Raw genomic sequence first — 16494 nt, 5'->3', positions numbered from 1 at the left:
CCCTCTACAGTCAAAAGTGCTTTTATCCTCCGCTGTCACCGTGTCACCGCCAGTCCGCCAGTCGAGAGTCGACCACCCTCTCCCCCTTTTTCCGCTCACCGCACGCGCCATGCGAATGCATGCATCGATCAGCGTCGATCCGTCAATCCATCCACCGCTGGTTAACAGTGTGCATGAACATGCGCGGGACGGGAGACTCCTTTTGTTTGTCACTTTCCGCCCTCCTCGCCTATTTAAGCCGTCTCCCTCTTCCCCGCCTGAAGTTTCTTCCCTTCGTCCTCGTCTCCTCGACCTCACCACCCGTCCATCCCTACCTACCTCCCTACGGATTGGTCGCCATGCTAGAGAACCAGAGGCAAGCGGAGGTATGTACCTAGCTAGCTTAGCTAGCTTGACGAGGTCGGTGTGAGATTTGGTAGCTCACGTTTGATAGCTGATTCGTGTGTTTGTGTGTGGCTAGGTTCTTTGGCCGAGGCTGGTGGCGAACAAGCTCTTCAGGAAGCCATCCGGCAGCCATGCCTTCGTCGCCGACTTCCCTATGGCCGTTGATGACGACTTCGATGGCGAGGCGGTGCCGGCGGCGGTGGAGTCGTTCGACGACGATGGTTGCAGCCCCGACGCCGACGCCTGCCGCAGCGTGAAGCGGCCGCGGCCGCGGCCGCAGCAGCGAGCGAGCAACAAGACGCTCAAGTACAGGTACATATGGCGCTCGATCGGTCAAGCTTTCATTACGATGTAGCAGCGCGCCGCGCCAGCCATTAGTTGGCTTGGACTACTCATGGCGTCTTGATTAATTAGTCGATCTCACTCGCGACGTCGTCGTCTCGTCTGCAGGCTGTTCGCGAGCACGTGGAACGTCGGCGGCGTCGCGCCACCGGACGACCTCGACCTGTCGGACTGGCTCGACACGAGGAACGCCGCCTACGACATCTACGTCCTCGGGTAAGCAACCATAAGTGCAGTAGTGGAGCTCGATCATGCCGGTGGCGGCCATCAATAGCTGATCATGGATTCATGGTCGCAAATGGCGCATGCAGATTCCAGGAGGTGGTGCCGTTGAGCGCGCGGAACGTGCTGGGCGCGGACAAGAAGCGCGTCGGGATGCGCTGGAACGAGCTCGTGCGCGCGGCGCTGAACCGGTCGTCGCCGTCGGCGCCGAACTCCTCCCGTGACCAGAGAGAGGCCAAGGGCACCGGCGGCGGCGCAGCCGCAGCCGCAGCCGGAGGAGGGGAGATAAAGCAGCAGGCGGCGCAGCAGAAGGTTCACCCGGTGCGGGACGGCATCGGCGGCGGTGGCGGCGAGCTCGCCTGCAGGGACTACCGGTGCGTGGTGAGCAAGCAGATGGTCGGCATCCTCCTCACCGTCTGGGTCCGCGCCGACCTCGCCCGCTTCGTCCGCCGCGCCAGCGTCTCCTGCGTCGGCTGCGGCGTCATGGGCTGCCTCGGCAACAAGGTACCCTACCCCTGACCTATCATTCCGCCATTGCTCACCACACGCCACGCGCGCGCGCGCGCGCGGCGAGCCGCGCCGCGAGGGGAATGAATTGTACCTAACACGCACGGCATCGATGGATCGCCACGGGTGCATGGCTGTGCCTGGACGTGCAGGGCGCCGTGTCCGTCAGGTTCTGGCTCCACGACACGAGCTTCTGCGTGGCGTGCTGCCACCTCGCGTCCGGCGGCCGCGACGGCGACGAGGCGCACCGCAACGCCGACGCCACGGAGATCCTCTCCCGGACGACCTTCCCCCGGGGGCACTCGCTCAACCTCCCCCAGAAGATTCTAGACCACGAGTAAGCAAACGCACACACCCCTCCCACTTGATCATTCATCGACCTCTTCAAAATCCTATTTTTCCTTTCATTTTTGACCCAAATTAAAACACATTTTTTTGTGCACGCTGAAAATCGAAGCATACTAGAATTGCAGGGAAGAAACACATCGCTGTCGCTGACTAATTAAAGAGCTGGAAATAAGAAGCATTGAGCTGACTGACAGACACCCAAGCATGCATGTATATCCGTCAGCTAAATTACCATACAGCGACCGTTGTTACGGCCTGTGCACACGACGGCAACCGTACTAATTTAATCCGGTGGTTGAACCGTCCACGGTACCGGTAAAAATCGAGGATTAGGTATTGCTGTATCTAGGATTTGCGTAGCATAAGATACTAGTCATTAGCGGTAATAGTTGCATACGTAGCATACAGTAGACAATTAGGCACAGTAAATTAATTAACTTCTTCCAAGCACTACAAATATCTGCCGTATCGTCGACTGTTTTATATACCGACACCGGTAGTCAACAACGTAGTATAAAATCGCATCGATTTTAGACGGTAATTAACTAGTGGCAATTAACATGCTTTTGATCGTTCGTTTAGTTTCTTTCACCGGCCTTCATGACGACGACATTTCAAATCAAAGCAATCATCAGGCATTCAGGCGGGCTTTGACTAATCTGAATATCTGACGGATGATTAATGATTGATTCTTCGTTTACTCCTGTGGATGCAGCCGAGTGATCCTGCTTGGGGACCTCAACTACAGGATCTCCCTGCCGGAGGCGAAGACGAGGTTGCTGGTGGAGAGGCAGGACTGGAAGACGCTGCTCGAAAATGACCAGGCATGCAACACGCATGAATCCAAATCAATCAATCAATCAATCTCCAAATTAAATTAGTACCAATCATACTGAACGTGTTGTTGATTCTGAATAATTTGCAGCTGCGAAGCGAGGTGGAATCGGAAGGAGGCGCATTCCATGGCTGGAACGAGGGTGCCATCGCCTTCTCGCCGACGTACAAGTACTACCCCAACTCCGACACCTACTACGGCTGCGCCTCCCATGGCAGGAAAGGCGAGAAGCGGCGCGCGCCGGCGTGGTAAGCCAGAGAAAGAAAGAAAAAGAAAAACGGCTGAAATAGCGTGAGATTCCGGCGAGATCCGCGGCTAACCGGCGGCCGCCGCCGTTCTTTTTTTTTTTTCTTTTCAGGTGTGACCGGATACTATGGCGCGGCGCCGGGCTGAAGCAGAAGCGGTACGACCGGTGCGAGTCGCGGCTGTCGGACCACCGGCCGGTGAGGGCGCTGTTCGAGGTGGAGGTGGGGGCGCCGAGGAGGAACCTCAACTCGCTGCGGAGCTTCTTCCTGTCGGAGAGGTTCGACGGCGGGAGGAGCGCCGCCGCCGACCTGCTCCGGGAGGACGGCACCGCCAGCAGCGCGAGATTCGGCGACACCATTTGATGCTTTCTTGCAGATAAACAGAGAGAGGATCAGTGGAAGAAGAGGATGAGAGATCTAGAGAAAGAGAATCAGAGAGAGAGAGAGGGTGTAATGTAAATTGATTATTCTGTCCTGAGTAAATGTTCGTATATAATCTGCAGTATAGCTAGGATACAGACTGTTCCTGACTTCCTGTAACTATACATATGTACTCTTCATGATCAGAAATTCACAATACCAGATCAATTTGTCTAGAATTTGCTTGGATGAACAGCTAAACACAAATTCACTGTGAAACCACCTTAGGGAGGATTAGATTTGTGCATACGTGGCCATGAAGCAAGTGTAAATAGAGGCTGGCGTCAACGTTACGTTTCATTGGGCGTTGTTTTTGGCTGCTTCAGGGCTTGTAAGCTTAACAAATGAATGGAAGAACAATGCAAGTGGCGAGTATCTTAATGGAATGAAGAACAGCTAAAGCAAGTGTGCTTCAAATCGCAAAACAAGTGGGATACAATTTATGAGGTGAGACAAATTCAGCGCCATAATTCCGTCAGACCTTGGGTATTCTGAACCTCTAATAATCTTCTTATTCTATATATCCGGCATTGGATTTAGCTGTACATGTGTACACAGTAATACCTTCCAAAAGAGCTATTGTGGCATTGTCATGGCCTCATGGACCATCCCAAATTGCTCACTACACACACTTACTAGTGGTGGTCAGTCTCAATCCACCACCCTAAATTCAAGGGTTCTGCTAAGATTGTCCCCTCTTCTTGTTTCCTGCTGCTTGTTCCTTCTATTTGTCAGTATTCTGCAGAACAAATGAAGTGATCCAAGACAAGGCTGCTGACTATAGGTTGCTATCTTGATTCTTGCAGAGTGAGAGACATCCATTGATCTTGTAAATCTATTTTATTATCCCATTTATTTTTTAAGAAAAATCCATTTTTCACCTGCATCTTGTGATAAACATATTTGTAGCTGTATTAGAACATGAATGATTAGGTTACTTCATCAAGACTGTACCTCCAAATATGAAAACACCTGAAGTTTTCTTCAGAAATAAGGTCATATAGGACTATAGGAGTATCTGATGTACATCCACATTCGAAGGTAGACAATGTGTGTACAGTTTTTCTTTTTTTTTGGGAGAACTACAATGTGTGGATTTTAATCCCTCGAGGGCCCCTCATTATTTGCATGTCACTCAAATAGTTATAAAAAAATTATGAAAATGTATTAACATGTGATGTATCACTCCACAAACATGCAAGTTCAAATTCAACTTCCACATCTCGCAACGAAAAAACAAGTTAATATACATTCAAAGTTAAATTTGTTTTTTTTCGTTACGAGATGTGGAAGTTGAATTTGAACTTGCATAATTGTGGAGTGATACATCACATGTTAATATATCTTCTCAATTTTCATAACCATTTGAGTGACATGCAAATAACGATAAGACATCCCCTTAAGGATCAAAATAGTTTGCCCAGTTTATCAACATTTTTCCGCCCTTGTCGTCATAGTTTCAACTTTCAACTCTGCAGTTTGATTGATGAATAATTGATATTTGGTCCTAAACAAGGGGTATCCCAGAAGATTCTTCTCAGCACAGAAAGTAATTAAATCAAGTTTTTTTAAAAAAGAAATAACTAAATTACAGTAGCACTGGACCACTGGCCATGCTTCCACTTTATAACCACATTAAGCTCTTATCGTTTCTGATAAAAGAAATTAGCAATCATCTTACATCATCACCTAACACCTGCTAAACCATATGGGTCCAATTTTATTCAAGGGAAATGGCGAAATCATTAGATCGATGAGAACAGAGCGCCGTTGATGGACATATGAATAAGTAACTAGATAATGTTTCTATATTGTGTTAATCATCAAGCTTAAAAAGTCCATTCAGTACAAAAGAACTTTCTTGTTAGTGAATATTGCAGTCCTAATCCCTCAACAATCACATCAGCAAATCAGCCGTGAGATGCAGCTCACGAACAAGTTGCATTCTTTTTTATGTGTTCCCAACGAGAGCTTCATTTTACTATACATGTTTCAGCCATATTGAATGGCATAGCATGTACATGACAAATACCATCTTTCATCGGTGACATCAGGCGAGATTACGAGCATATTTTTACAGGAGACAAGACTCCTATCAGATTGTGCAAGTGGATTTGTCTGAAGAATGGCAAGTTGGTAGGCCCTGCCTAATCTTCAGGCTGGCTCTTAGGTCAACTCCCTCTCTGCCTCTCACAAGTCACAACCATGCTGAGCAAACAAGGAAGACAGTTCTGCGAGACTGCAACTTGGCAGAGGAAAGAAGCGGTCTAGAGAAGTCTGAATTCTTCTTTGCCTTCCCTAGAAAATATCCTGCTACAGCCATACAGGTAGTCCAATGTCGCATGATGTCTCGCAATGTGCCAACCAGACGCTACAAAAGCACTCGAAGCTGAGTATGCAACTTATTGAGCTTGAGTTCAGAGCAATGACAACATTGGTCTACAAAAAATATGGCAGTTTAACCGTGCAAGGAGCAAACCTTATGAACTTGCATGATTGAAAGATATGAACTTTGAAGTACAAGGTAATGTCATATACAAATACAATACAAGTGGAAACCGTAGAGTTGTCAAAAAAAAAAGAGGGGGGGGGGGGGGGGGGGGGGGGCGCAACCAATGCCACTGTGTAAGTGTTACATCGCCTTGAAAATCCTTGCGAAGCTTCTGGATGCTTTCCTGTCAGGGGAAGTGCGTGTTCTGGTGGAGAGTAGAGTAGAAGGATAAGGCAAGGGCGCCAGGCGTTCAACCGTGCTGACATGCAGTCCATTGGGCCATTGCAAAAAATGAATATGGGGGTGTTTAGATTCAGTGGTGTAAAGTTTTGGCGTATCATATCGTGTATTATATAGAGTATCGTATAGGGTGTTCGGACACTAATAAAAAAACTAATTACAGTATCCGTCAGTAAACCGCGAGACGGATTTATTAAGCCTAATTAATCCACCATTAGCACATGTTTACTATAGCACCACATTGTCAAATCATGGAGCAATTAGTCTTAAAGATTCGTCTTACAATGTAGTCACAATATGTGCAATTACTTTATACAGGTGTTCAAACGTTCGATGTGACAAGGTATAAAATTTTCGGGTGGGATCTAAATATTAAGTGACTCCTCCCCTTCCTTTCCTCTGTATAGGTCAGCTTCCACGTGCACTCTCCTAAAACCTTGGGTACCGGCTGGTACCTAGGTATTAGACCTTGATACCTGGGTACCAGGCCTGATACTTGTGAGTATCAGTCGTGATTCCTCGAGATACCCCCGCAGGCCTGATACTTGTGAGTATCAGTCGTGATTCCTCGAGATACCCCCGAGGGATCATGACTGATACTTGATGGAGAAGGCCACGGTGCAGACCTTGAAGGTGGTGAGGTCTGGCCAGAAGCCGGCGGACTGACATAAATAATTTTGCCGGCCGATGACACCAAAATGGAGCCTAATCCCTTGCCACCGGCCGCCGCCACCACCACCTACCGCCGTCGCAGCAAGCCCAATCCCATGCGCAAGGCGACCAAGCCTCCCTCGCCGTCCCCGCTGCCCAAGTGCCAGGCCCGGGGCGACTTGCCTCCCCCGCACACGAGGCCCCTCACCTGCGCCGGCCACCACTCGCCACTCAACCTCGGCCCCGCGCTGGAGGATGCGCCCCAGCTCCACGGCGGGGAGCGCGAGGCAACTCCCTGTGCTCAGATAGAGGCAGCAAAGCTTTCGCCGGTGAGCGAAGAAGTGGAGGCCGCCTTGTTGCGCGGAGCAGGCGTCCACATCGTCCCCTCCTTCGGCGTCAAGCCCCCCGACTCCATCTCCTGGATTGCGTCCTCCATGAGGGTGAGCTCCCCCGTGGCACCGGAGCAGGAGTCGGCGTGCTGCGGCGCGGCCTTTGGGACATGGCGGAGGAGAAAGGGAGACAGAGGGGAGTGAGGGAGACGGCGTCCTGGACGAAAATGCTGTAGGAGGGAGTGGATAAGGAAGAGAAGGATGAGGAAGAGGAGAGGACAATGCGGTTGGCGGGAGGCAGCAGCCAGCGGCGACCAGCAGCGCTGGCAGGCCGACGAATGTAACAGAGGGCTGCGTCCCCCGGCGGTAGTAGGAGGAGAGTGTTGTGGTGTGGGCGGGGCCGGCGCAAGGCAACGGGCCGACAGCGTTGGACGTGAACTGGCGGCCTGGTGGGTGCAGGCGGCTGCGGCCCAGGTGGAGGAGGAGACGGCAGGGACGGATCCCCCCAGACCCTGTGCCACGCTGACGATGGGAAGGAGGGGACAGCTGCACCACGGTCCATAGTGCAGGCCCGCACACTCCAGATCGATCTGCTACTGAAGCTGCTTGATGCGACAAAGAACTATGCCGACCGAGGAGACCGAGATCGATCCCTCTTGACAACAACAACGCAGATGGACGACAACCAGCCGCCTAGAAGATCAATTCCTCCTGGGTGACGGTGCAGACGGCGAAAAAAAAAGAAAAATTGGTGGCCACCCCCGGGAGATCAGAACCCTCCCGGGGGCGACGGCGGCTGAAGCGTGAGAGAGGCAACTAGATCGCCCGCTCTGATACCATGTTTGATAGTATAGGGAGAGAGGAATACGATCAATTGTATTGAGCCTCAGGGGGCCAGTATATATAGGAGTACATAAGAAGGAGATAAGGAATGATTCCACACAAATCAATCCTATCATAATATGACTCTAACTATTATATACTCTAATAGGTAGGTTGTTATTAACTATCCCATTTAGACGGGATTCTGTTTTGTAGATTTTCTGAAAAAGAAAAGAAAAAGGTGATACGTGACTAGGGTGCTAGGATGAATTCCAGAATGTGCTGTTAGGACACCTGTTAGAAGTTAATTATTTAAGGCTGTAGAAGCACACAGTGACGACCTTTTCTTTCAGTCCATGAGATTTCCTCTCTATCTTCCCTGAGGGTGTGTTTGAGGAGAAGAGGATTAAGAAGATTGAGAAGATACACAAGACATGGTGAGCCATTAGCATATGATTAATTGAGTATTAATTATTTTAAACTTTAAAAATGGATTAATATGATTTTTTAAAGCAACTTTTCTATAGAAATTTTTTTAAAAAAACACACCGTTTAGTAGTTTGGAAAACGTGCGCGCGGAAAACGAAACAATTTTTCTCCCTTTCTCCTGCGCTCGAAGGCAGCCTAAGATCAGTGACCAACTCAGGGCAAAAATCGAGACTGTATAAAGCAGGCTTTGCGTCAGGTTGCTAATGGAGCATCATCTACCCTTATTCGGACATGTACAAGTACAACGTATAACCCAAAAAACCGGCCAAATCGGCGGGAGAAGATAGAGAGAGAGGCCAGTTTGCGGACCTTCCCATCGCGCGTAGCCACCGGCCCACCGCCAGTCCGCCGCGGGCATATCACCGGGGGCGACAGCTACTGGCACCGCACGGCGTCGGCTCGGAGGCAAGACGGCAAAACCACCCCCATCGGATCGTGCAGGACGGAACGAATGCACGATCCCGATCGAGATCTCCTCTTGTAAGCCTGTCTCTAGGCCCAATAGTTCATAAGGCTGGACCGGGCCGTGCGCGGGGCGTGCCAAGCCGATTGTGGTTGTCCCGGCTTGATTAGCTCGTAAGTCTCCTCCTTGTCAAATCAATGCGTGCGCCCTCGATCGGGAAACGGAGGCATAAGGGGCGGGCCCATTGTAACGAGAGCTGCTATAAAACGGGATCCCGTTACAACGGGATAAGGCATATTAACTATTCTCTTACATAAATATCACATGTATTAGGTCCTAGGTATCACAGGTACCGGGTAACAGGTATCGTAGGTATCGGGTACCATGCAGCTGGTACCACAACAGGTATAATCTACTATCTCATAAAAGGTACTATCGAGATACCGTTGTCTAGGTTTTCTGTATATCTATATATAGGAAAAAAAACCCTATACCCATTCAAAACTTAAAAGAAAACCAAACTGAACCCTCCCACACCCCAACATTTCAGGCCTATTAGCCCAATAGCAAATAAAAGCCCACATTTCTAACCCTGTCTCTTCTCCTCACCTCCCCTTCCCATCCCAACCGGTCAACCCTCCCCACCCCAGCCGCCAGTCGCCAGGCGCCCCGCCCAGGCCGACGCGCACGCGCCGTCGCCGTCGCCGTCGCCGCGCCAGCCCAGCCGCCCGCGCTCCTCGCGCCTCGCCGTCGCCCAGCTGATGAGCTGCCTGCGCGCCTCGCCGGCTCGCCGTCGCCGGTCCCGCCGTCCCGGTCACCCCCGCCCCGTCGCCCGCGGCGGCGCGGCCCGCCGGCCGCCGCGCGCACTCCCGCGTCGCGCCGTGCGCACGTGCCGCCGCCCGCCGACGCCGCCTCGGCGCCTCCTGCCCTCCTCCCGACCTCCCGTCCTCCGTCCTGCAGCGCAGCAGCGGTGAGGAAATAGGAGTTGTCGAACTGAAACTGACTAATGAGGATATTGCTTGAATGCTTGATGAGTGTGATTGACTGATTGTGTGATTGTGTGAAGTGTATTGGTTATTTTAGCTTCATAGCTTGTGAAATGTGAATGACTATCTAGATTAGGATTTAGGAACCAGTGCTGCTTTGCTCAATTGCTCTTTGATATTGTTGTTTGTAGGTTTGAAACATGAAGAGAAAAAAAGGTCCCACGGTTAATTTAAAGAGTTTTATATGCTCTATAAATTTGATATGTTTTGTCAATTAATAGTTTAGTACTGTACTCTAATATGCTTAACGCATTCAATTTATGGTCAATTCTATCCATTTATGACTTTATGAAATCATGTTTATACCGTTACATATTATACAACTATTAGATCTTGGGTTGGAAATTTTTTTCTATCTTTTACAATTTGGAATACCCAAGTTGAAAAACGCCGCCCCTGGAGGCAAGGTAGCCGGATCCGTCATGTGCGGCTGTGCTCCTGCGCCCACATCGCCGGGCGGCTGCCTCGACCCCTCCCGTGATCTCCTCGTGCCAATAACCTGACCAGCAAATCAACAGGTAGCGAGGACACACACTGATGAATATGCTGCCGAAGAGAAGGAAGAGACTTTTCTTGGTCAGGCCACGGCTGCTATGGCAACGACACCTCCATGCCGGCGTCGCCGGTGGCGCCTTCGCGGCGACGCTCCTCTTCCTCGTCCTCGTTCTCCTCTCCACCTCAGCTCCCTCCTCGTCGCCACCGTCGTTGCGGGACAGCAGCGTCGTGTCATCAGGACGAAGATCCTCGTCTTCCTCGCCACCACCATCTGTCAACTGCGACGACATGACGGCGAGCCTGGGGGAGTTCGGCGACATGATGGTGTCCATGCTCCCCAAGAACCTCGCCTTCACCGTCTTCGTGCCCTCGCCGGAGTCGTTTCGCCGCGTCCTCAAGCTGCAACGCCCCAACGACAGCGCTACCAACGGGAATGGCGCCGATGATGACGCCACCTACGCCGTCGTCTCCCGTGTGCTCGGCTTCTCCGCCGTCCCTCGCCGCCTGCGCGCCGCGGACGTGGCACCGCCGCGCCACCGGCAGCAGATGGTGGCGGTGGCGCCTGTCCTGGAGTCCGTGTCTGGGCTGAGGATCTCCGCCTGGAGGAGGGACGTGGACGGTGCACTGGTCGTCAACGGCGTGCCGTCAGAGTGCGTGGATATCGTCAAGGAGCGGGATATCATTGTCCATGTCATGGCCGGCGTCCTCATGGATGCAGAGTTTGAGCGGTCTTTCTCTTCAGAATTTGACAATTGATCAACTAAGCAAATCCTATCATCCCTAGAGTTGTCATGTTGGTTTTTGTGTAACAATTAAATGTACATTGTTTTTTCTTTTGAAAAAGTATATAAATTTACAACGCATAATTCTTGTGCTTGAATGTAGGTAATTCTGTTTAGAGAGATTATTAATAGCCAGCCGGTGAAAATATGAAATAAACTGATTTCTTAATTTCCGGCTTCTAATTTGTTTTTCAATTCAGAATCCGAGTGGTAATATGAATTGTTTTGGGAGCTGAGATTTTGGAAAAAACTGCAGTCACCAAAAAATTCTCAAATAGGTCATATGTTTCTAATTGAAATGCAAAATCGGGAAAATGCAACTTCGAAAGAAACATATAGCCAAACCCGTTTTCCTTGGAAAGGGATACATTGACTTGAACTTCTTCGTGATATGTCACTGACATGTAGGCATCTGACTTCACGTGAGAGGATCCCCTTCCGTTTTCCTCATATAGAACAGCACACTATTCACAGGGTCCAACACCAAGAGCCGAACAGGCCGAAAGCATGAGGTTAGTGGGCCGTTGAAGAATTCTGGAGGCCTGGTTGAGCAGCCGCTCCTCCATTCTCCCCACCTCTTCGGCAATCTCGCCGGCGTCCCAACTCCTCGCTGCCGCACCGCGGCGCGCACCACCATGGACGAGGACCGCGCGGTGGAGGCGGCGGCAAGCGCGTGGCCTGGCCCCTCCCGCCGCCGCCGCCTCATCGAGTTCCTCCTCCACGCCTCCACGGTACGGGCTCCCCTCCACCCCCTCAGCTTCCGGCATGGTCCCCTCGACAGCTACCTCACCTCGCCTGCCGCCTTCTGCTGCGATTCCTTTCTAGCGGCTCGACCTCCGTCCCGTCGTCAAGTACACCGCGCTCTCCTTCTTCACCGACCGCCTACTGCCCTCCCTCCCGAGGTGACCCCGCGAAGTTGAGACCTTGGTTTTTGTGGGGGTTAAATTGGTTTCTTATTGTTTTACTAACTTGCTCGCTGTCGCTGCAGGAAGATGGGGTTCTGTGGCGCACGGGGTGGCCGAGCTGTGACCTCCTGGCTGCTCGAGCCTCTGAGGTACAGCAACCTGGAGCTCTTCGCCCTCGTTGCCGTGTGGATCGCCAGCAAGGTGATTCTGTGAGCATTTGTTGAGCAAACGTCGTGTGGATTTATTGCCATGAGAGGTGGAATTACATTCCTTTTTATTTTTCATTTGGTTACCTGTTTAGATTCACGAGCTGAAGCCGCTGTCGGTGAAGAGCCTCAAGGCGCTTGGTGATCGCATCATCGCCGACCAGCATTTCACTTGCCGCGATTTCGCCAATGCTGTGAGTTATCGACGCATTGTTGTTCCTTGTTTGAAAGTTTTCTTGTAGTGGCTAAAAGGTGTTTGCTGTAATGCCACAGGAACTGGTGTTCATGGAGGTAATGCGAAATATATACAACTACATGGCGTGCTCCATTTCATTGTTATATTCCTTTTCCCCCTTCTATTATTTTCTTGTACTTCCATTGTCTAAAAAGATTATCTCCTTGTTCGTGTTGTGGGTTCTGTAGGTGGTGGAATACAACATTGGGTCCTTGAACATCGCTTTTACATACCTAGAGGAGCTTCTCGTGCAATTCAGGTTCTTTGGATTGTTTAATATTTTTTTTATTGTTTGTAATGGACAGTTAGCAGTAGCACCACGTTTTTAGGCCTCAGGGCCAAGTTATAAAACTTGAGGGTGAATATTTGGAACTAATAAATACTTGACGAACATATCTTCTCTTCTAAGTCTACATTTATGGCTTCCACTGTCCACATCTATGTATTTGTGAATTATATTATATGTATATCACAACAGACAGCTGTACTGATTGGTCACTATAATCTGTTGCATTTATTTTACTCACCAAGCACAATCAGTGTATGCCTAGTTCCTTATAGCAGTTCTTACTTTTTAGTGCCAAAATTTTGCACTAGAAATGTTTAAATGTGTCATGTTAGTATAGATGATCTCAGATCATATTTAAAACTAGTTTTGTGATTCACTTGTGTTCTGAGGAAGCGAATAATAAAACAAAAGAAAAAGAATCTTTTGCTTCTTCATCCACTCTTCCCATTGGTCTTCCTTTCCCTTGAAAGACTGTCCTGCCAGGGTATCATTTGTTTTAGCAATCCTGTTTACCTGTATTAGTATTACCATCGCCGGACAGCATTATTAAACTACCAGTTTTTGCTTTTTTTTCTTGACTTCCTGATCTATGAGAAGCTTAACCATATAGTTTCTACTGATATATCACTTAATTTCTTGTCTATTGCCAGGGAAATATCCAAAATAGGTGATCTTTTAAATATGGATGTTTGCATGGAAATTTTGGATATTCTTTATGAGACTGAAGATAGTTCATGGCTTTTTAACTCTCCCTGTCAACTTGCTGCTTCAGCTCTTGTATGTTATTTAATGCAGCATTTTGTTACTGAGATTTTGTATAGACTGCTGAATTATGATTTATATGATGTCTCATTTCTTTTCAGGTTACTGCATATGCCATATCAGTTCCTAAGCAGAGATGGGAGTTCCCAATCCTTCCTTGGGGTAAGCTTTGGCCGCATATTTTACTCTATCTATGTATGTATGCCTGTATGGTCCAGAAGATGCACGTTGCTTAGTTAGGTTATTTCCTTCTCTAGTTGAGCAAAGAGCGTTATTTGTTTCTAACTTGTTCAATATCTGCACTTGGCAGTTACGTTTACGACATCATATGATGAAGAAGAAATCATGAAGGTTGTTCTGACTATTCTAATGCACGTGCTTAAACCAGATGAAATGAAAGGGAAGGGCGAGAGAGATTTCAATATCTGAGGTTTATTGTGAATTCTTTATGCGTAGAGCATGAGTCCCAGTTTTGCCGTTGTAAGCACTATTCTCATGTAACTGTAAGTACTGCTACACATGTTTGTACAAGGTTGTGCAGCCCGTCTATGCCCGACGACCGACATTGACACATTGTTGAGACTAAAATGTTGAAAATGCAAGGGAATTGCTTTTCAAAGATTAAAGAAATGCAAGGGAATTGAAGTAATGATGATTCAACTGAAATTCATGATTGGATATTAAGAAGTAACTAATATTTATGAGTGCCTTATTTTACCAATCGATTCTGTAAATACGTTTAATGCCATATGTTGATGAATAATGCTCACTGATAATTCTGTAAACATGTACAGAAGTATTGTCTTCTGATGTTTCAGCTTATGTGAATGATGCAGCTGTGCCGATGGTACCTCGAGATTACGAATGGACGTCACCTCATGTCTATGTGAGACCATCAATTTCCTTTCACTTGTTGTTTGTGGTAACAACGAAAACTTGAGTTTGGTTTTCAGCCTTGAAATGTGCAATATCTTGTCAAAAATATGAAACTGTATGATATATATAATGCATGGTTAAAAAATTCTAGACTGGTATATGGTATAATGATGATGACAATGACGGTACGCAAATGGATTTTGTTCAGCGCATCAAGGGACAGATGACCCGTCAACTCTCTTTGAGATCAGATATAATATCAAAGATAATTGTTGATTTCCTAATTCAAAGAAAATCCGATGGATAATTGGCGAATGAAAACACATACAAGGGGTCCCAAGAGTCGTTGATCAGTAAGGATCAGAGAGTATTGCTACATCCTACAACAAGCCATTGGATAATCGAACATTCTCTTGAGGAGAAAAGAAGCAAGCAAACGTGTATTCGAGTTTATTGATCATCAAATCAGGCATATATTGGTCCATAGCTAGACGATAAACATTGAAATTCTCAAGCAATTTCCAATCATTTTCCGGCTCCAGGTACTGTACGGCCGATGAAGAAACACGGCTTAAGGGATTATATCATTGAACATCTGGTGTGAAGTCAGTGTCCAAGCATGCAACTTGCTTTCTAATTACAATTGTTCAACTAACACTATGTTTGGAGCTTGCTTCATGTTGTCAGAGACAAACAGAAACCAAGAAAGTATATTGAAATGGGATGAACAAAATTAGTTCATAGCTCTATGCCCCATTTGAAACTTCATCTTTTTTGCCTTTACAGCTATTACATCAAACCGAATTGATTTATGCTGCAACCAACTGAATCACGTCATTTTTGCGTTGTCAGATCATTGCACGGGAGCTTCCGTGATGGCGTATGCTTCAACATCCTTAAACCAGGATCACCACCAACCAGGGCACTCCGTCAGAAATCTCTCTGAACTAAAAAAACAGAAGGAAAAACCAGGGCACTTCGTCAGAAAATCTCTCTGAACTAGAAAAGAGGAGAAAAAGAGCTTCCAAAGCGACGATTCTTGTCGTCAGATTAAGATGTATCACCTGAAAATTCAGAAGTCCGGCAGCTCGGCAAGATGGGCCACACGTGTATGCTTTTGTAGCTCCTGCGTCCCTCTCTACTTTGTGCTTATATCTTTTTAATTAGAGCAGTTTCAGACATGGGATTTTCATGCCAATTTTTATCTCATTTTTAGTCAAACGAAACGATTTAGTTTTTTGTTTAGTGTCTGCCTGGAGGCTGGTCCATTTCGTGGACTCAATTTTCTAATATTAGAGTGCCCTTTTATGTTTACAGGAAGAGCAAGCCATCATGATTAACGACCTAGTGCGTAGGATTTGATATGTTTATATAGGCTTAATGATGACCAAAAATCAGTTCATGTTAGCTTGGAAGGTATCAGTAAAGTAAACTAAACCACCGGCGGGATTATTTGTCGCCTTTGTAAGTTGTTGGCTTGTTACATTGTTTAACTTTTGAAGCATTGACTAGTGTACATTTTAAACTAAGCAGAATCCCATGAGTCCCATGATTTGATTGTTTCTGATAGAGCCTTGTATATTGTTAGCTTCCGTTGTGGAGTCTTTAGTTTCTTACTTATCGAAATTTTATGGTGTAGAGGACTGGTTTTAATCAATTTTCTTTAAAAAAACAAATTTTTACGTTTGACGAGGGATATTACACAGTATGGCCTTTTCCTAGTCATGTATTATTCCCTGCCCAACTTTTCTTTTTAACTAATATGAAGGTTAAGAACTTTTTTGGATAAAAAGCATTTTTAATCTCACCAGTTATGCAGAGTTTTTTCTTCCTCTCAAAAAAAGGCATAATTTTTTCACTGTCACCTCTTCAGTTTCTAGTATGGGTGGTGTACTACTCTGTGGTGTTGCAATATTCAGTTCTTTTCTGTAAAAGGTAGGGAAAATGGTGAGTTACAGAGGAGAAAATTTTAAAGGAAAGGGAACTTTAATTGTTTTAAGCAAAGTGCTTGCAACTACATATATTTGGTTCTGTAGATAGCTAGGGTGTTGAGATGCTCCCTTGCTGCATGTATTGCAATGCAAGCAACTTAGCCCACATACGTAGCCTGTAACTAACTACCCATTTCATGCATGTATTTGGGAAAAGAAATAGATATTATTTACTGATG

At 47.5% G+C, this 16494-nt stretch overlaps 3 protein-coding genes across 3 annotated transcripts; all 3 read left to right on the top strand.

The window, feature by feature from the left end:
- The first annotated feature begins 252 nt into the window (after positions 1 to 252).
- On the top strand, positions 253 to 3478 carry LOC127765893 (type IV inositol polyphosphate 5-phosphatase 9). The gene is made up of 8 exons (XM_052290862.1): positions 253 to 365; positions 461 to 696; positions 835 to 942; positions 1038 to 1452; positions 1608 to 1792; positions 2519 to 2627; positions 2729 to 2886; positions 2997 to 3478. Exons 1-8 carry the CDS (start codon positions 339 to 341, stop codon positions 3244 to 3246), a joined length of 1488 nt encoding a protein of 495 aa, XP_052146822.1. The 5' UTR covers positions 253 to 338; the 3' UTR covers positions 3247 to 3478.
- Positions 3479 to 9343: 5865 nt separating this feature from the next.
- Positions 9344 to 11519, top strand: LOC127768911 (uncharacterized). Its single transcript, XM_052294582.1, has 2 exons — positions 9344 to 9698; positions 10293 to 11519. Exon 2 carries the CDS (start codon positions 10312 to 10314, stop codon positions 11023 to 11025), a length of 714 nt encoding a protein of 237 aa, XP_052150542.1. The 5' UTR covers positions 9344 to 9698; positions 10293 to 10311; the 3' UTR covers positions 11026 to 11519.
- Positions 11520 to 11546: 27 nt separating this feature from the next.
- LOC127768910 (cyclin-J18-like) lies at positions 11547 to 14108 on the top strand. The gene is made up of 9 exons (XM_052294581.1): positions 11547 to 11782; positions 11877 to 11953; positions 12040 to 12157; positions 12258 to 12356; positions 12436 to 12453; positions 12586 to 12656; positions 13337 to 13463; positions 13550 to 13610; positions 13759 to 14108. The coding sequence occupies exons 1-9, from the start codon at positions 11687 to 11689 to the stop codon at positions 13875 to 13877; spliced, it is 786 nt and encodes a 261-aa protein (XP_052150541.1). The 5' UTR covers positions 11547 to 11686; the 3' UTR covers positions 13878 to 14108.
- The last annotated feature ends 2386 nt before the right edge of the window (positions 14109 to 16494 follow it).

The sequence above is a fragment of the Oryza glaberrima genome, chromosome 3, assembly GCF_000147395.1.
Source record: "Oryza glaberrima chromosome 3, OglaRS2, whole genome shotgun sequence".
In the NCBI taxonomy this organism is placed as follows: domain Eukaryota; kingdom Viridiplantae; phylum Streptophyta; class Magnoliopsida; order Poales; family Poaceae; genus Oryza; species Oryza glaberrima.
The sequence above is the reverse complement of the archived record's forward strand: the minus strand, read 5'-3'. Positions and strand labels throughout refer to the sequence as shown.